This window comes from Schistocerca gregaria, chromosome 2 (genome assembly GCF_023897955.1).
Source record: "Schistocerca gregaria isolate iqSchGreg1 chromosome 2, iqSchGreg1.2, whole genome shotgun sequence".
Taxonomy (NCBI): domain Eukaryota; kingdom Metazoa; phylum Arthropoda; class Insecta; order Orthoptera; family Acrididae; genus Schistocerca; species Schistocerca gregaria.
Genome location: NC_064921.1, coordinates 300,599,887 through 300,620,354, shown reverse-complemented (window position 1 = coordinate 300,620,354; position 20,468 = coordinate 300,599,887). Strand labels below are relative to the sequence as shown.

General features: G+C 37.1%; 2 protein-coding genes across 9 annotated transcripts in view; one reads left to right on the top strand and one right to left on the bottom strand.

The window, feature by feature from the left end:
* Positions 1 to 8,072: 8,072 nt before the first annotated feature.
* LOC126336916 (sentrin-specific protease 8-like) lies at positions 8,073 to 9,956 on the bottom strand. 3 transcript variants are annotated; one of them, XM_050001053.1, is made up of 2 exons: positions 9,785 to 9,956; positions 8,073 to 8,790 (listed from the first exon to the last, which is right to left on the bottom strand). In XM_050001053.1, exon 2 carries the CDS (start codon positions 8,738 to 8,740, stop codon positions 8,096 to 8,098), a length of 645 nt encoding a protein of 214 aa, XP_049857010.1. In that variant the 5' UTR covers positions 8,741 to 8,790; positions 9,785 to 9,956; the 3' UTR covers positions 8,073 to 8,095. The 3 variants fall into 3 exon arrangements, with proteins under 3 accessions (XP_049857010.1, XP_049857011.1, XP_049857012.1); XM_050001054.1 differs by lacking the exon at positions 9,785 to 9,956 and adding an exon at positions 9,661 to 9,759; XM_050001055.1 differs by lacking the exon at positions 9,785 to 9,956 and adding an exon at positions 8,925 to 9,218.
* Positions 9,957 to 10,016: 60 nt separating this feature from the next.
* The window catches only part of LOC126336915 (disks large homolog 5-like), a 185,498-nt gene continuing 175,046 nt past the window's right edge, over positions 10,017 to 20,468 (top strand). The window contains exon 1 of one of the 6 annotated variants that reach the window (XM_050001046.1): positions 10,017 to 10,139. The gene's annotated coding sequence lies outside the window, so the exon portion shown is untranslated. Of the gene's footprint in view, positions 10,140 to 10,165; positions 10,551 to 20,468 lie in introns of those variants that run through there. The other 5 variants (XM_050001047.1, XM_050001050.1, XM_050001051.1 and 2 more) reach the window with 5 other exon arrangements.

Sequence of the window (20,468 nt, the reverse complement as noted above, 5' to 3'; positions counted from 1 at the left end):
TTGCAGTAATATCGTCTTGAGTAGTACACCTTTGTCCATGCACTGACCTGTTGTAAATATGTGACTATTCTTCTTTTTCTCCCCCTTGTGTTCCTTATTAACCTAACATCTGTAATTATCTTTGTAATATTGTAGCTCTAGTTAGTTTCCGTGCAAAGAAATACTGGACAGCATAACACTTGAGCTGATGGCAAAAACTTGGTATTTTCATGATAATATAAAATACAAGTGGAATAGTGAACATGTCTAATATAATGGTAAAGAGGAAGACAGCACCAAGACACTACCGGCATAAAATAACTGACAGCAATATATGAAGCAGAATATTATTAACAGTAGTAGTAGTAGTAGTAGTAGTAGTAGTAATAATAATAATAATCTGTTGAAGATACACAAAAAGTGCTTAAACTTGTATGTATCTTGCACACCGTAGGCACTGTCCAATTTTTTTTCTAGTGTCTATGCCACAATCAGACAATAATTCCCACAAGCTGAACCTTCATGAAATAAATTGTTACCAAAAATCTCAAAAAGTTCTTGCCCGATTTACTTCATATTTTTACATGATACTCTAATAAATATACAGACTGGCATAGGCTAGATTTTTAACATATTTATGTATCTAAAGGTATAAATAAAATCTACAGTACTATATAAACAAAATTTGTTGTTGAAGGTTGTTACCAAAAATCTCAAACAGTTTTTGATTGATTTATTTCAAATTTTTACAAGATACTGTAATAAATGTTCAAATGGACAAAGGCCACTTATTTTTTCTATATGAGAAACGTTGTTAGCAGCTATCTCAAAAAGTTATTGAGATTCTTTCCATAAACATTCAGATGGATGTAGGCAGAATACTTTTTTTTATATATATAAACAACAATGTACACATTTTCTACTACAGCCAGCTCTAAAGAAAAAAATGCTGTGCTGTGAAAATGCGTGGTTTAGTTTTCTTTCTCTCAGCCAGTTTTAACTAGGATAGCAGCGCATTTAAACCATTAGACAAACTGTTTTTCTCATACATATTCTCTCTCTTTGTATATAACCAGTGAACTCAACAATGCTTTGCAAATGCTAAATATGCGTGGGAATTGGATATATGCTGTAATCTTCTTCTTTCCCCTATCTCTGTCCATCTCCTCCTCCTCCTCACCTCTGTCTCTCTCAATCTCCTTCCCCCACCCCCCTTCTCCGTCTACCCTCTTCTTCTGCCTCTCCACATCTATTTTCTCTATCCCGTCCCCCTCTCTGCCGTACTCCTCTTTGCCCCCTATCTGAGCCTAAGCCTTAATTATTGCCTTTGTGAGTGAAACTTTGATTGGGAATTGAAGTTTATTAAAATGAATGGGTAATTCAATTGCGATCATCGGTATACTGGTCTGAGAGACTTCTCTTGCTGCTGGATCTGTGAGGATAATAGCTTCAATGATTTCACATAATTTTAGTCTGTAAATGGGTAGGATTACAAAGTGTTGGGTGATTCAAATTCTGAAGTAATCATAAGCCAATAATCCATAAATAGAACTTTCCTGTTTTCTGTTAAAACGGACTGCAGGGAAGAAAGCAAAACAGCACATAGCTGTGTATACAATTTTGTTTAAAATTCTATATATATGTATTGGAGAAACAATTTGGTTGATAGTTTAAATGCCCCGCTGTCATAGCTAAAACTGAATGCAAAAAAGAAAACAAAACTAAATTTTCACAGCATGACAAACACAGAATTTTCTTTCTCAGAGTTGTTTCTAACAGAAAAACCTGTATGATGATGTTTAGAAAAATTTATAGCTTATGTGTGTGTAAATGTGTATTACAGGGTCATGTAAAAATTTGAAGTAAGTCTATCAAGAATGTGGAGATTTTTGCTAACAACATTTCCTCTTCTTATGTATACCACATCATGTAAAAATTTGAAATATATCACACAGGACATTTTTGGTAACAATTTTTAAACGATAACTCGTCTTTACATAGCAGTAGAGATTTTTACCCGTACACTTATATACCATATACCGGGTGATCAAAAAGTCAGTATAAATTTGAAAACTGAATAAATCGCAGAATAATGTAGATAGAGAGGTACAAATTGACACCCATGCTTGGAATGACATGGGGTTTTATTAGAAGAAAAAAATTACAAACGTTCAAAAAATGTCTGACAGATGGCGCAATAATTAGCATAACAAAGTAAGACAAAGCAAAGATGAGGTTCTTTAAAGGAAGTGCTCAATATGTCCACCATTATTCCTCAACAATAGCTGTAGTAGAGGAATAATAATGTGAACAGCACTGTAAAGCATGTCCGGAGGTATGGTGAGGCATTGGCGTCGGATCTTGTCTTTCACGATGTTGTCGATCATGATACACTTGCGACTTCAAGTAACCCCAAAGCTAATAATCGCACGGACTGAGGTCTGGGGACCTGGGAGGCCAAGCATGATGAAAGTGGTGGCTGAGCATATGATCATCACCAAACGACGCGGCGCGCGAGATCTGTCACGCGTGTAGCAATACTTTTTTTTTCACCCTAATAAAAGCCTTTGTCATTCCAAGCATGTGTGTCAATTTTTACTTCTCTATCTACATTAATCTACATTATTCCGTGGTTTATTATGTTTTCAAATTTATACTGACTTTTTGATCACCAGGTATATCAAATACAAGGTCGGCTAAGTCCATCCGAATGTTTTATAGAGTACTGTGTAAAAATTTGAAGTAAATCAGTCACAAACTTTTTAAGATTTTTGGTTACAATTTTAAATAAGGATGAATTGTCTTTATATAGATATTATACAAAAATAATAACTACTACGAAATCTGAATTGTCCAAAACAATTTATTGAAGCTACTATCCCCACTGATCCAGAAGCAGGAGAGGTCTCTTAAAGCCTGTAGACCAACGATCTTAATTGCTTTACCTGCTCATTTTAAGTAACTTCAGTCCCCAGCAAAGTTTCATTGGCAATAACAATGAACAAGGCTGAAACACAGACAGATAGAGCGAGAGAGAGAGCGAGAGAGAAAGGGGGGGGGGGGGTGTCAAATCGACAGAAACGAGGCCATGGGGTTGGACGTAGATAGGGTAGTTAGATGGAAGGAAGAGACGGAGGAGAGAGGGGGAGGAGGATGTGGTGGTGGACAGAATGTCATGTAAAAATTTGAATTAAATCTGTCAAGAATTTTTTGAGATTTTTGCTAACAGCAGGAGGAGGAAATGGACAAAGAGAGTGGAGAGGAGAAATTGCACAGAGAGAGGGGGGAATGAAGATTAGGGCATATGGCAAATTCCCATACATATTTAGCAACTGTGAAACATTGCCAGGTTCATTATTATTTTATATAGTAGATAAGTTCTGGTAGGCTGTAAATAATTTAGGAGTAAAGGCAACCACTCATTGGATAGTAGAAACACTGAACTGCTGACAGGCACACATAAAAGAGAAAGAAAACTTGTTGGATTTCAGGAAAACGGGTTTGCGTTTTAGCAGAACTAGGGTGGGGTGAGTGGAGGGAAAGAGAGGTCAAGAGGGTGGCTACAGGTCTGTTGACTAAGAATACAAGATGGAGGAGTAGTAGGTGCATGGACAAGGTATGTGATGCATGGTTGTTGCAGGCCGTGGGGTGCAGCATACAGTGGTTGTGACATGGATTGGGAGGGGTGTGATGCATGGTTGTTACAGGTCATGGGGTGCAGCATACAGTGGTTGTGACATGGATTGGGAGGGAGGCGACAGGACTGAGGAGGTGAAAACCATTGGGTAGAGGGTGTGGGAATGGCAGGTTGAAGGAGACTGACACCAGGAGTGTTACGTTAGATGAACGTCGGCCGAAGAACCCGAGACAGAAGCCAATAGGCAGTTTGTCAGTGAAGAATGAGATGCAAAGACAAGTCCCTTTTGTGTAATTCAGACAAGCTGGTGGTTAAGGAGAGGATCCAGATGGCCCGCATTGTTAAACAGCCATTGAAATCCAGTATGTTCTGTTCAGCTGCACATTGTGCCGTCGGTTGTTCTTGCCTACAGTTTGACAGTGGCCATTCATTATGGTGGATGGTTGGTTGGCTGTTTGCAGCACAGCTGGTATATGACACTGTTGCTTTCATAGGGGGCCCTGCCACTGATGGGATGGGATAAGCCTGTGTCATGTCAGGACTTGAGTTTCAAGTGCTTGGTGGATGGATTGGGCAGGTCTTGCACATGGATCTTCCACAGTGATATAATCCTCGTGGCAAGGGGACTAGAAGTGGCATAAGGATGGAGTAGGATGTTGTGTTGGTTGGGTGGGTGATGGGACCCCACTTTAGGAGAGGTGTAAAGGATCTTGGATATGACATCCCTCATCACTGAGCATGATATCAGATTATCAACATCTTGTGAAATATAGTTGTCCCAGTCCAGAGTGGGAATGAGTGGTGAGGGGTGGGGGGAATAGAGATGTGAGAGGTTATGGTGTGGGAAATCTGTTTGCAGACTTGTTTTTTTTGGGGGGGGGGGGGGGGTAGTGCATGCCTGTGGAACTTGTGAGACCTTCAGCATACTGGGGAAGGAGTTCTTGTCACAGCAGATACTCTGTCCACAGTTGGCCAGGCAATATGAGAGAGATATTTTGGCATGGAAGGGATTGTTGTTGAAATGTAGGTGGTGACAGTGGTTTGTGGGCTAAAAATGGACATAAGACATCAGAGAGGTGGAGATCAACATCCAGGAAGGCGATAGGCTGGGTTCAGGAGAACCGGCTGAAGGAGATGTGAAAAGAGATGTCAAGGTTGCGCATAAATGAGGTTAGGACGTTTGGGCACAGAGCCCCGATCATGAAGATACTATCAATAAATCCTGAACCAGACAAGAGGTTCGGAGTTTTGAAGGTTAGGACCGTTTCCTCTAAATGGCATAATAAAGGTTGACACAGGAGGGTGTTAAGTGGGTGCCCATGTCTGTGTCACGGTTTTGCTTTTATACCTTCCCCTCAAAAGAGAAATAGTTATGTCTGGTAAGGCGTAAGAGGAATGATGAGGTAATGGGTTTAGAGTCTGAAAGTCGTTGGGAGTGGTGGTGTTTGATAATGGCATGACCATGGCAATGCGGGACGCTGATGTATAGCGAGGTGGCATCAACAGTGATAAATAGGGATCCAGGAGGGAAAGGTGTGTGGATGTTGGAAAGGTGGCCAAGGAAGTGGTTACTGTCTTTGATATCAAAGGCCAGGTTCTGGCAACTGCTTGGAGGTGTTGGTCAATAAGTGCTGAAATTCTTTCAGTAGGAACATAATAATTAGCTATAGTAGGGTGTCCAGGATTATTGAGTTTTCGGTTTTTGGGGAGCATGTAGAAGGATGATGTGCAGGGTGTCTTGGGATGAGGAGAAGGGTTGTCTCGGGAAAGGTTCTGAGATGGGCCTAAGGATTACAGTAGAGATTGGAAGTTATGCTGGGCTTCCAAGATGAGATCACCAAGGCAAATGTTGTAGGTAGAGCAGTCAGACAGTTGGCAGAAGCCTTCTTTCAGATAGTCACTGTGATTCACCACAACTGTGGTGGAGTCTTTGCTTACAGGGAGAATGATTAGGTCAGGATATTTTGAATTTCTAAGACAGTATTGTTCGTAGGAAGGCATCTGGGGAAGAACGGTGAGGCCAGATTGGAATAGGTGGATGCCACTAACCACCAAAACAGTACATGCACTGTGACAGCTGTCATATCTTTCACGCCAAAAAATCATTCCCATACAGCTTGGCCAACCATGTACAGCACATCTGCGGTGACAATAACTCCTTTTCCCACTATGCTGAAGGTCTCACGAGGTATTTCACAGGCAGCCATAAGCCCCCAAACCAGCCTGCAAACAGATTTCCCCTGCCATATCCTCGCACACCCAAAATCCTCCAATCAGCCCAAAGTCTCAGCTATAAATGAGCACTCCCACTCCTCCATCCACTGTCGCCCAGGACTGGAACAACTTGGCCATATCCTTTCCCACGTCTTTGATTATCTATCATCATGCACAGAAATGAAGGACATTGTACACAACATCTTTCCCACACGCCCTAAAATGGTAGTCCATCACCCACCTAACCTACACAACATCCTGGTCCATCCTTATGACACTCCCCACACCTTACCACAGGGATCATATCCCTGTGGAACATGTTGGTGCAAGACTTGCTCAACCCCCCAACCCACTTGTTACTCCAGTCCTGCCATGGGCTCATCCTACACCAGCAGTGACTGGACAATCTGTGAAAGCAGCCATGCCATATACCAAACTCTGTTGCAATCAGAACATGGCTTTTTCGTTGGTATGACTACCAACAAGCTGTCCACCAGAATCAATTGCCACTACCAAACTGAGTGTGTGTGTGTGTGTGTGTGTGTGTGTGTGTGTGTGTGTGTGTGTGTGTGTGAGAGAGAGAGAGAGAGAGAGAGAGAGAGAGAGAGAGAGAGAGAGAGAGAGAGAGAGAGAGCTCTCCTTTATTCCTAAATTGATTATATTTGATATTGCAAACAATGGAAAGTCCAAGATGGAATGTAACAATATTATGAAAAAGAAAGTTGCTACTCTCCTTATAGTGTAGATGACGAGTCGAAAATAGGCACAACGAAAAGACTGTCACAATATAAGCTTCTCTCTCTCTCTCTCTCTCTCTCTCTCTCTCTCTCTCTCTCTCTCTCTCACACGCACACACACCCACGCACGCACGCGCACACACACACACACACACACACACACACACACACACACACACGAGGGGGAGAGATATTTAGTTTCGACAAAGGCATTGCTGGCCGAAAGCTTTTATTGTGACAGTGTTTTTGTTGTGCCTATCAGTGACTCGGCATCTCTGCTATATGGTGAGTAGCAAGTTTCCTTTTCATAATATATCTGATATTTCTTTAGATGGACATACAGATAATAGTAGCTGTATATAAGGATTTGCCATCAAATGAAGAGCTGTTTTCTCCATTTATTAATTGTTTGGTACTTTTGAAATCTTTACGCATGTTATAGATGACCATATGTTGTGTTTAAGTGGCGGTGAACATTAACTTAATGGGCTGCTGCATTTCTTTTGTTTTACCTAATATTCTGTATATGGCGTGAAGGAAAGACCAAGACGCCTTTCATCAGTGTAACTGTATTACGTAATGCATTCTGTAATTATTATTATTCTTAAACGAACAAACAATTCTATCAAATCTAATGAAGTGATGTTTTCTTATGTGCTATTTCTATTATTTGCAGTTAAAAAAACCATTAGTGCATTTTTATTAGAAGTCAGTATAAGACATGGCCCATGTGCTTACTCAGGTGTCCAACTGATTAACTTCCTCCTCATTCACTGATTTAATTGCAAACATGAATAGTCTAGCTGGTTGTACAGCCACCTGTACACTGAAAATCCCTGTGATACATGAAATAATGAAGCATCCTACCCCATGTCTGCACTATAACTTTTGCATCTAAAATGAAATTAACACATGTTCCATGAGTGTTTCCCTCTCTTGAATAAGATGTTGTACAAAGTATAGAACAGAGATGCATAAATTATTCAGAGGGCATTAAATGACTATTTACTAACTTACAATCACATTCATTATCACAGTATTACTAAACCAGAACACCTAAGTATAAGAATTCATGGCCAAACAGTAAACATTTAATAATCATAACTACTTATCCATCAGGATCCTACATGAAAACACAGGGCTTTTCGATGCACACACACTAATGACAATAAGGCATCTCCCTAATGCTCAAAATTCTCCTGTATTAATGGGAATCTTTGTATTAGTATAGATAAAAGGTATTCCTTCTGATATTTTTTGTCTTATTGCTACACCAAATATGCCCCACCCTCCCAAGCATAAATATCAGAATGGCACCCATCTAATATTGCAGAAGCATTCTGTCTGACTGCATTTCTAGTATCTAGTATAGCTTAATCTTTCAAATCCATTGGCTGATACAGCATATCAACAGGCCTAATGTAGTTGTAGGCATGTATGTGCAGGTTTTTCTTAATATACAATTACATGCATGGTATACAACAGGTACAATAAATCAGATAATATACACACAATGTACATAAGATTTTTATTCCCTCTTTTCTGAAAGAGTTTCAATCAAGTCCAAAATTTCCATTCTCTTTGTATTTACAATCATTCTGTTTACTAAACCAATGTCTCTTAAGCTCTTACATTGTTTAGACACCCCTATAATGTGATCGACATTACACAGTAAATGAACCCCACAGTCATAAGAGTTGGTCTGTTGGAGAGATGCTGCTTCAATAAAGACTGATTTGGCAATTGGAGAGAAATACTTTGAAAGCCCATCTGCCAGTACTTTTGCATGATGATTATTAAAGCTAGAAGAAGAATCAAAATGGAAAAATGTATCTTCCAGCTTGCAGTACACTAGTAAACTCCAGTGGGTACCACCAGTTGTCTCAACTATGTCAGAATCATTCAATGCAAGGAAAATATATTTGTATTCTTTTGCATTTAGTGGGTCCAAAAACACATTTATTTCCTCAAATGGTGATACCTTCAGACATTGTGTTACTTCTGGTCCAATGAATAAATAATCTTTTTGATTCATGAATAACACCCTTTGTAAGTATTCAAAATAAAAACTTATAAGTGTATCATTTAACCAGTATGGACCTGTTAATAGCTCAATGTCAGATCTGTGCAACAGTGTATCATGAAAGCTCAGAACAACTTGATCTCTGGCCATTGCTGCCCAACTTGAAAGCTCCACTTCGGGGAAAATAATCAGCCTCTTATCTGTAATTTAAAGAAAAAAACAAGTTTATGAGCTATTATGCAATAGTAAAGAACATATAAAAGGGTAGAGAAAATTTAACTTTTCAAAAATTGCTATATTTGTGTTATAAACGTGAGTTAAATTTAGGACAAACCTAGAAAGCTCTGTGACAGTTGTACAGTACTTGCATAAATGTGAGCATGAAGGTGGAGAGAGGGGGGAGGAGAAGGAGATGTCTTATGACATGTTATCTATTGATTGATAGAGTTGTGCACAAACAGCTATTATGTTACTTCACTGATCAGCTAGATTGCTTACAAAGATTTGTTCATATTATCAAAAATCAGTGAAGGCACAGACATCACGAACCAACAGCTACTGTTGGGTAAAATACGGAAATGTCCAAGTCAAAATTAAATATAATGGGTGTACTAAAATGTGAAATTTTGGATTTTTGATGTAATGACTTTCCAAATTACACGCGGTTCGTGTCAATATAAGTGACAAATTTAAATCTAGCTTCCTTTGCCACTGGTCCTACATATAAGTACTTGGGGGGGGGGGGGGGGGGACCTCATGAATCCACACAATTACAAGGTTAATGTGTAGGAGGGTATCACCGTTAAAATTAACGGTTTCAAACTTCGGTTTGGGCAACTGGAGAAGTGAATCATCAGTGATAAAAGTGCATATCTTTAAATAAATTGTATATAGCCAAGTGCCGACCACATATGGATTCTCGCAAATACGTTATTTTCATACAAAAAACTAAAAAAAACCTGGCCGTCTTCGACATTTAGTAATAACAGTGACTTTACATAGCACTGAACTAATGTGTCAGATACTGAAACATAATTTTACATCAGGCTACAAAATAAAATAAAACGGACTTTCGCTGTTGTTGTCAGAAACGTCATCTTGTCGAATTTCTCAGTGTAGGAAAAGATGTATAAAATTACAGTGTCAACATTGACAGCACAAAATGTGTCACCCGTACGCCTCTCTCACACTCACCTTTCGTCTGTTCATAGACATTTTACACCTCAAAGGGCACTGGAATGCCCATTGCTGTCGTAGATTCGGAGATGAGTTGTTTTCATTCCTCAGTCACACTCATCAGCTTATTATTAAATATAATTTAGCATCAGTCATGAACTATTTTATACACTTCTATCTTCTTTGCCGAAGTAAACGCAAATGAAATATCTGCGGCAGTATAATCGCTGGTGTGTCGTAAGCAATAAGCAATTACTTGACAGTCACGCAAAAAAAGTATACTTATTAGTATCATGAAATGAGGCTAATCAGAAAATAGTAATGTTTAATCGACAGGTGATATTTTCAAGCTTTTACAACTGTAAACGTAGAAGTAAGTACATAGATTACATCTGTCATATGAAGCGTTGGCGAAAATTGTTGACGAATGAGCGGTCAAAAATGAAATAAGGAAGCAGGTGTAAGATCGAGATCAGTTGAAATCAGCTGACCGACGGGAAAAAATCAAAACCCTCTGTCATGTGCAACCAAATGAGGTTGCCATTTTAAGTGATTATTCAGGGTTAAAACAGACAGAGGTATTACATTAAGGAAAGTAAACTGCAATAAATAACCGTTGTTGCCGTATGTAACAGACGATAGACAATACACTCCAGAAACGCAATTAATTTCCAAAAGCAACAAACGCCTCTTAAATAATTATGAACAATTGTTTGTAAACGAATATTGCTTGGTTGTAAATATGAAGTTGGCAGTGGCCCTACTATTAGTTTTGGATGGCAGTGTAAGGAAATATTTATGCTGCTTTTGTGTTGCGTTTATTCTATAAACAAAATCTTATTCTCACCCCACTCTAAACAGTGTGATTTGCTGTGGAAAGTTTGTGTAATTTATATTTAACAAAGTTTGTACTTGTTAATTTGGTTCAGATACGGTATTAAAATCTGAGCTAATAATTTATTTCAATGAACGTGGGACGATAGAGGTAACCTATAGCAGGAAAAGGTCTACAAATTAACTGAAACAATGTTTTTCAAATTACGTTATACACAACATACTTATCACTAATAAAGGAGGAAGACGCTTCCGCAGATAGAAACTACTAGCACCAGCTATCAATTATGTTAATGATGCAGATAATATGCAGGTTTTGATAGTAATCGAGGACATTAGCAGTGTTGTATGTAGTAAAATGGCCGTAAACGAGTGACCGAAAAATCGGTACTTTAAGAAAGACTGCTGCTGCTTTTCCTCATTATTAGTTGTCCTTTACCGAATAGTGCAGATTACACATTTATGCAGCTGACATCTGTCAGATGAAAAGGATGTGTAGAGAGAATATATATGCTTATGTACTCTACAGTGAGCATTAGTCCCTGGGACTGATGACCTCAGATATTAAGTCCTATAGTCCTTAGAGCCATTTGAGCCATTATTCCCTGCAGTAGCAACCAGTACACAATAGTTTTTAGCAGGTGTACCTCAGTGTTGAGTAACTGAATTGGAATATTTAAAATAGTGTGCTGTAGTGTCTACACTTATGCCAACAGAATTCAGTGCTCTGCTTGGAACTCTGCACATGAATGCATGACATGTGTGAAAATCATTTCTGTTTCTTGTCATGTCAGTATATAAATTCTGTGAAGCTGACAACTGCAGATTTCATTAAAGAGTAGATGAACTAGCATGCAAGTGTAAGAACTCAAGAGCCTTGAGGAGTGCCATTAAGTTGTTTGAGCATTGGGCGAGATTTCTTTTGTGACTCTTACAGCTTTGTTGTATTGCGTACTTTTTTTGATGAGCCACTTGTTGATTGTGGGTGCATCGTTCCAGTAGCTTACACAATAACACTGCAGTCCTGGTATATTTCTATGCTGGTTAACTCACTGCTGCTAGACTTTCATGCACAGGTGATTGAACTATGAAGTCCATGGCAATTATGTTAAGCGCTGTTGGTAACACCAAGGAATTTCCACAGGTCGTTTAATTTGTGCAGAGCTGTCCGTATTTATCTCTGGAAATTAATAGTCATTGTTAATTATTTAGATTTCCCTAGTACATTTGTTTGTAACTTTCTGACTTAACTGTTTGCAATGAAGCAGTTATAATCAGAATATTGTAAGATCGGGTAATTATTGTATACAAACATTAGCTGTCTGTGCAGACCCAGTTCAGATATGTCATGGAACGGATAGATATCTACGGAGTATGGATGGCAGGTGATTCATGAATCATGATTATCGTACAAATTGTACAGGCTGCAAGGCAAAAGGCAATAGAATGACTGCCAAGTGAGGCGTAACATATCATAGTTACAAATTAGGTCTTTAGAGCATAATGGCATTCTACCTACTACAAAACTATATTTATTCAATTGCTAATTATCTTATGCAGGAGAATATGAGAGTCAAACATTCGATCATAGTAAGAAGTTATAAATGTACAGTATGTACCCAGATTTGTAACTGTTCATGATATGGATATAGTTTGTTACAAAAACTTAAATGACGTGCCATTAGAAGACCAATAGATAAAAAGATTTTCTGTTCAATATGTTGTGTATGATATATGTATTACTGAGATATTTGTGTAGACAAATAAATAAATATGTTCACTTGAAAATAGTATCATGGCCAAAAATCATTGAATTCATAAACCAGCTTATTGCTGTTCCAGAAACGAATTTCATTCTTATCTTTTTGTTGAGACCTACTACTTTCTTGTCAGAATGTGAGCACATTGATGGATAGACATAGTAATTTCCATTTTACCTCTTTTTGTATAATATTGGGTCAATTCGTACAAAGTGGTCTGAGGAAAAAAATAATTGGTTGCTTGACCATCTCAGAAAAATTTTATATTTGCTGGGTGAATTCCCCGATGTTTAGTAGTCACAAAAAGATATATTTTTTAAAAACTTATTTTTTATTATTTTGAAATGGTGGCCACATTTGTTTCAGGCCACATGCATTATTTCATATTTGCAAGCATCTACATTTTTTACAATTATGCAGTAGTGGATTGTCCTAAGACGTTCAGATAAAATGCATTTAGTTCAACACACTCTGGGCTACAAATTAGCATCATTATCTTTCAGCTGAATGAATTCTTTAATATTTTTTTAATAGTTCAAAGTTATCAGCCACAAATTAAAAAAAAAAACCTCAATTTTTGAACAGTAGTTTTCCAAAGAAAGATTAATTTCTCAGCTTTAATATTTTTTCTGCTGTTGCACTGCATAGTACAGTTACTTTAGAGTATCAATGGTGTGCAGCTTAAAACACACACACAAACAAAAAAAAAAAAATTTAAAATGTTTTTTTTAATGTTTTCATTTTGTTGCCTGCAATAGCTTTGTTGGGGGACCAGATAAAAATCTGAAAATTACACAGGTAAATAGACCTTTATGATATCAAACTTCAGCATAAATTTCAACTTTGAGACTGTTGGAAATTATGGAAAAAAATTACAAACACGAGTCAAAAATACATTTTAACATCTGTGATATCTAGGCTTATGGAATAAAATCAGTTACAGTACATAATTTAATCATATCTATGATTACCTACTTTTTTAATGAAAATAAGGCTGCTAATTACATTATATTGTTCTCTTGTTATATGTTTTTAGTTCAGCACTCATTGCACTTTTGTGAAATTTGTTCACTCAGTTTGTGTGTTAGCCTACATTATAAGTTTGCCCAGTCACCGTTGTAAATTCCATGGGAGACAGCTTGCTTATTACATTTTTAAGTGGCATCCAAACTTGATCCTTCTAAATTTGTTTAATAGATGTTCTTGGTCCTGGAGGGTGATAAAGTACGTATATATCTTGGTTGTGACAGTCAATATTATCAAGTTTGCCAATCCACCACTGTTCATCGTAAACACAAGCCACTATGTCTTTATTTTAAAGAACTCATTGTACAAGTTCTCCACAATGATTAAGTCCACTATCAGGCGAAATTGATGTGATCTTACACTTCAGTAAGTTGTGTGAATGGAGTATAAAGCAATGATAACATAGAGTGCCTTTAATCTTCTGACAAGTGTTGTACCTTTCCTTCGAGATACTGTCATAGACTTCTTGTATTTCCTCACATTGTACAAAAACATAGGTAGTTCCTTTGATATGTTTTTTGCAGAATTCAAACAATTCATGAGGTGTTATGATATGATTGTCATCGGTCCGCTGCGACTTGCTTTAGTAACAGCTCGCTTTGTTGTACCCCGGACACCATCACAAGCATTCTTCCCATGGCATGAAGTGAAAAAGTGCCATTCTACATCAAACCCAAAATCTTCTTTATGAAACGAAATGTTAATAATTTTTGTTTTTGTATTGACTTGCTGCCCTGTCTGAAAAGTAAATTTGTTTTTTTTTATGGAAGGGTGGTGCTGTTTAATGTAGTTTTTTAATGTAGTTTGTTAATTTTAGTTGAAAAATGTGCACTGCTGAAGTGTTGTGTTCAAGGTAGTCACTTATAAAACAAGCTGTGGCTCATTAGTTTATCTTCATATTTATAATATAATACAAATGGATGAACTGTGATCTGTGTGTTTACCCAGTGGTGCCCTTGTACTTCATCTTGAACAACAAAGGAATAATTTTCCAAAAAGTCAGCAAGAACTAAGCATTCATCAGCTGCCAAGGTTTGCTTTTTGTCTTTCGAAACTTTCTTTGAGCTTTTGCAATAAAATGATGCATTTTCAGATTTTCGAGTTTAGCCACCAACACTTCAAAAAACTCTTTTCGTGATTTTATGACTATCATCATTTCAGTTCTGTCTTGTGTCACCCATTGTTTGTATTTTATATTGTCAGGAATCAAATCGTCTTCTTCGGATTCTTCAAACATGTCAAGTAAGGCATATTTGCCTAACAGTCTTCACATTTTCCCTTGATCATGCAACTGTAACTGTCAGTATTGCATACCATAAGTTCCAAAAGGTCTTTATAGTCAGCTCTTAGATTGGCTCCATCTATCATCAACTTTACGTTCTGATACAAACAAACACAAACTTTATGGGTGCCAGATGCTGCTGCAACAATACCTCATCTTTGTCTCAACTCACAAAACTTTGATCTTTCTATTTTAATGTCAGGGTTTTCTTTTTTTTAAATTCAGTAAATAGTTCATTTAAATTACACAATATTAACCTTTGTTGTCTTTGAATCTTAGAACCATTTTCTTTCACAGGAACACAGTCTTTTTTACCAGACACCAAATGGCTGTTATTGTCATCATCATAATACTTAATAACTTTGTTGATTGTGTTTTCATCTACCAAATTAGATGCACTTTTCTTTTGTAATGCTGGTAAAATTCTCTGTTCTTTTACTAATTGTCTTGTTAACTTAACAATACATTCTGACACATTAAATTCATCACTGACTTTTGCTCGACTCCTAGAATTCAGCAGTAAACTGATAATCTTAATTTTATCCTCTTTGTTTGAAGTACTGCATTTAATTTTTAGTTATTCTATCAAATCATCATATTCGGTTGGTGAAGTTTAAAAACTTCCATCTGTTTTAGTGCAATATGTATTTTGAAACGAAACTTCCAAATTCCTTTAGACTGTAGCTGCTACTTTCTCAGTTTTTGGATTCACCGCGCTTGGTATTTTATCTTGACTTAGTTTTCTAATTTTACTCTAGCAGGCAATGTACCCAGGATTTCACAAGCTGTATCTACTTTTTTTAACTGCTGAAAAGTCTCAAAATGCTGTATCTAAGGTTTCATTATGCTTTTCTTTTGAATTACAAATATCTTAGAATAATGTGATGGACACAATGATTTTCCTGGTATGAGATTGACAAAAGGGCTTTCATTTTTAGAATAATGATCAAATGTTATAGGTCCATGCAAGATTGACCAAAAAGGTTATGAAATTTTTTTAAGTATTTCATTTCAAGGTACTTGCATATTGAGTTGACCTCTGGGCCGACTCATAAGTAAAACAACACTTTTTCTTCTTCACTGTAATCTTCGATTAAAGTAATGTCTTTAGGATGCACTCCATACACACTTTTATGACATGCTTCATTAATAACAACACCAACAGAACACTGAGACACCATTTTTCAACTGCACGCTTTAAGAACTTCTAGCTAAATAATTGTGAGTAGACAATTGTTGGTGTAAGGAGGAAGACAACAATCAGACTTGAATAGGCTTGCAGATGCAATTGTTAGTCTGCTGAAACAATTACGACGACACCGTTTTGACAAATAATTATTATCTAGTGTAATTTGGTGTGTTACAATATGCATTGGTATACTTTATTTGATTAGCCTACCAGATATTGCAGATGTTAAAAACATATTTTTGACTTGTGTTTGCAATCTTTTTTTCCGTAACTTCCAATTGAATCTCAAAGTTGAAATTTATACTGAAGTTGGTTATCATAAAGGTCTATTAACTGTGAAATTTTCAGATTTTTATCTGTTCCTCCAACAAAGATATTGCAGGCCACAAAACCGAAAAACTAAAAAAAAAACATTTTTAAAATAGTATATTTTTTAAATGTAAGCTGCTCAACATTGATACTCTATAAAAAGTAACCATACTATACAGTGTAAGAGCTGAAAAATATTAAAGCTGAGAAATTAATCTTTCTTTGGAAAACTACTGTACAAATATTGAGTTTTTTTTTATTTGCGGTTGATAACTTTGAACTATTAAAAATATAATAAAGAATACTTTCAGCTAAGTGATAATGATGTTAATTTGTAGCTCGGAGTGTGTTGAACTAAATGCATTTTATCTGAAACGCTTAGGACAATCCATTACTGAATAATTGTAAAAAATGTAGTTGCTTGCAAATACGCATGTGGCCTGAAACAAATATGGCCACCATTTCGAAATAATAAACAACAGTTTTTTTTAAAAATATATTTTTGTTACTATTAAATATTGGGGAACTCATCCAGCAAATATAAATTTTTCTGAGATGGTCAAGCAACATAATATTTTTTTCATGGCCCACTTGGTATGGATTGACCCCAGAGGTGCTGACTTGAAAATATATTTTTTTTGGGGGGGGGGGGAGGGGGGTTGGTCAAGAATCATTTTATTCGGTACTGCACTTGACGGGTAACTTTGCATTTCCATCTACATGTTCGACACTCCAAACCAGTCATATTTGCAGATGACACCAGTGTGTTGATTGAAGGTGGAAATGTTGTTGTTGTTGTTGTTGTTGTCTTCAGTCCTGAGACTGGTTTGATGCAGCTCTCCATGCTACTCTATCAAGGTGGAAATAGAAATGCTTTTAGGCTGTATGCTGAAGTCCCAAATGAAAATATTTCAGAGTGGTTTATGAGGAATAAGCTACTGATTACCCACTTTTTTTAAAATTCCACACACAGCAAAATTAAAAATCCATTAAAACCAAATATTTCTTTGGAAAACCAAAAAATTTTCTCTGAAACGAAATTGCTTTGTTTACTTACAAGATAATCTGAAATGGAATTCTCACATCACACTCTTAAATTCTGAGCTATCTAAAATGACCTATGCAAAGAGAATTATATGGAACAACACAAGTGCTGAAGGAGAGAGGTGTATTATGCATGCATATTTTCCCTTTTGAGTTATGACATCATATTCTTGGGAGATTCCCCTCACAGCATAACAACTTTCAAGAAACAAAAAAAGATTGTAAGGATAATGAAAAATGCAAACAGCTGAAAATCATGCAAAGTACGGGTGACTAGCCCCTACCCCTCGACTCGCTGAAACGTCAATCACAATGTCATTTTAGTCATAGTATAGGTCAGTAGTAGTACAAAACAAATACATAAATAAAGTTGAAGAAACATACCGTAATTTTTGATGGCAAATGTACTCCTCCTCAGATCATTCCTGCATATGAACTCGTTACATATGGCGTCAAGGTCGAGTTTCATCGATTCATCTCTATGGGTGTTGAGAAGGACATTAAGATGATCCTGCCTCATAGAACGAAGATACATTTTCACCCTCCGCAGACAAGAAAATGATCGCTCAGCGGTGCAGGACATTACTGGAATCGTCAGCACTACACGTATGAATTTCACTAGTTCAGGCAGTAGGTCAAACAGGTGGTTTTCCAGTTTTAGGTATTTCACTATGTCATCCAGCGAACCAATATTTACAGACTCACCAGTTTGGATAATCTCATGCTTCAGTGGTGAAGCAAGCGTACTTTATCTATGTCTGATTTGTAGAAAGATAAAATATCAAAGGAATGTTTGTTATCACCAAGAAGAAATTGTTCAATTTGATTTACAAACATGAATGATTGAGTTTTGAACTGTAATTCCAAGAAGCTGATGGATGTATCCATTGTTTCATAATACAATCTTATATATTTGTCACATACTTCTGTGAATGTTTCTACAGATGAATTGATGGAGTCATCATGTTTCTTAGGAACTTTTCTTCTACAGGGTAATTTTGGGGAGTCAACATCCATATCTTGACATTTTGAAGTTACTTCACCCTAGAATGATTCAAAATTGTTTCTCATAAATTTAATAGAAGTTACAAGAGTGGAAATCATCTCATTGGCCTTCTCTAAGTGTAGGGATTTCCTCTGTAGTGCTATGTTTACGGTATCTTTGTGACCAAACAGTTTTACCAAAAGTGATAACATGAAAAAGAAATCGTATCTCTGCATATTAATCCAAAATCCATTTGCTTTGGCCCCAGTGTCTGAATTGTCATTTCTTGAAATATTTAGAAAAAGTTCCTGAAGTTCTGTATAGTTGGACAAAACTGAAGACATTTCCAAGTATCTTATGGCACACCTTGTAGGACAGAGTGGTTTCAAATTTGTAGCGGCATCTGCCTTCATGTGAGCAAAAAGATCTAATCTTTTGGGTGAAACTCTCCCAAAATGTATTAAGTCCTTCATAACATTTAATGCATTTCGACATTCTGGAACTGCTTTCACAGTGTCTTATAGTGTTAGATTTAAACAGTGTGCAAGACAGTGCACAAACATAGCTCTCTTCTCCATTTCTATAAACTTTGCGTGGACACCATTATATAATCCGGCCATGTTAGCTGAACCGTCAAAGCATTGCCTCCTACAATTAGACGTAGACAAATCAAATTGCCTTAAAATGTCAATAATAATATCAAACAGAGCCTTAGCTGTGGTACGTTGTATTGAGTATAGCCCTAAAAAATATTCTTCTATCTCTAGCGAAGCATCAACAAATCTTATACAGGTACTAAATTGCTCTTTGGTGGCTATATGATTTTTAGTAAACAAGCTCAGTTTTTGTTCATTTGTGTCAGTTTTTCTTTGGAAATCTGGCTAAATACATTGACATCCGATTGTAAGGATTTGAATTTCAGTACAGCTTATCTGTGGCAGCCCGATGCTTCATGCGCTTTCAACTTTTCTATCCCTTTCTTCCAGTTCGTAAAACCAGTTTCCATGAAAGTTTTTTCCATTTTTTGAGAAAACTGAAAACGATTTTCTTCAAACATTTGTCTGCAAATTTTGCAAAAAATAACATTTATTACCTTATTGTAATTGATCCATGCAAATTGCTGTTTCCAAGAGGGCTGATCACAGCGTTGTTTTTTTCTGGGAACAGTGTTTTTTGTCACTGCCACAGTTCCGTCACTATCTGTGTCTTTGTTGTTACACAGTGCACCACTAACACTGGGCCTAGCTTCACCATTGCTAACACTTGCCACATTGTCACACTTCTTCCTAATTATAAACTTGTCCATTTTAAATTGGACAGTAAGAGACAAAAGATTAACTACTGAACCTAGTCACAGTAAGACTAACTGACCACTGGCGATGCCCAGCTCCGGAATATTTGTTTGCTGCCAACATTAGCTGCGGCCTGCGTAACAGTACTTTGCGCCTAACAAGAAGTAGCCATGTAAAAGTAGTGTTGATTAGTGTTAGGGCCGGCTCTAGGGAGGGGCGAACTGTGCCATCACCCAGGGTGGCAGATTTTTTTGGGGGCGGCAATTCCATCTTGCGTAAATGAAGGAATGTGAGAATAAATTGGAAATACAAATTATTCTTAAAATCAAGGGTCTTATTGAAAATTATCTATGGTACAGAAACAGTGTTCTCAGATTTACGAAAGAAACATTTCCTCCAACAAAAATGGCTTAAAATGTATTGCACTGTAAATGTATCACTGACTGCTGCTTTGATATTAAAGACATATTCACAACAAAGAGATGAATGAGTGTGATATGTGAAAATAAGGCGTCATGTATGAAATAGATTGTGGGAAAAGTTGACTATGTCGAAAAAGGGGAGGGTGCGCTTGACATTTTGGTGCGGGGCAGCAAAATCTCGAGAGCTGGTGCTGATTTTTGTGGTGTTGTACCTATTGATTGTCAATGTAATTTACAAAAATGAATGAAGAGTCCTTCTAGCAATTGCCATCAAATTCGTTGTCACTATTGCTCATTAGTTTCTTTCACAAGCTGCCAGCAGGCTGCTGTGGGAGGAAGTGGAGCTCGTTCTAGCAGCCAAAGCGCTGCGAGCTCATGGTGAGCTTTCGTTCCCCACATACCTCCGTACAGTAAAAGTGTGCGAATAGTACAGATGCAGGGGACAAACCCTGTCACGACAGTTCGTCATATGCAGAGGCTAGAGGAGTAGCAGAAAGGAATATGCAATAGCTCATAAAATCCGTATTTTTTTTTCCTACATAATCATTACATACTATTA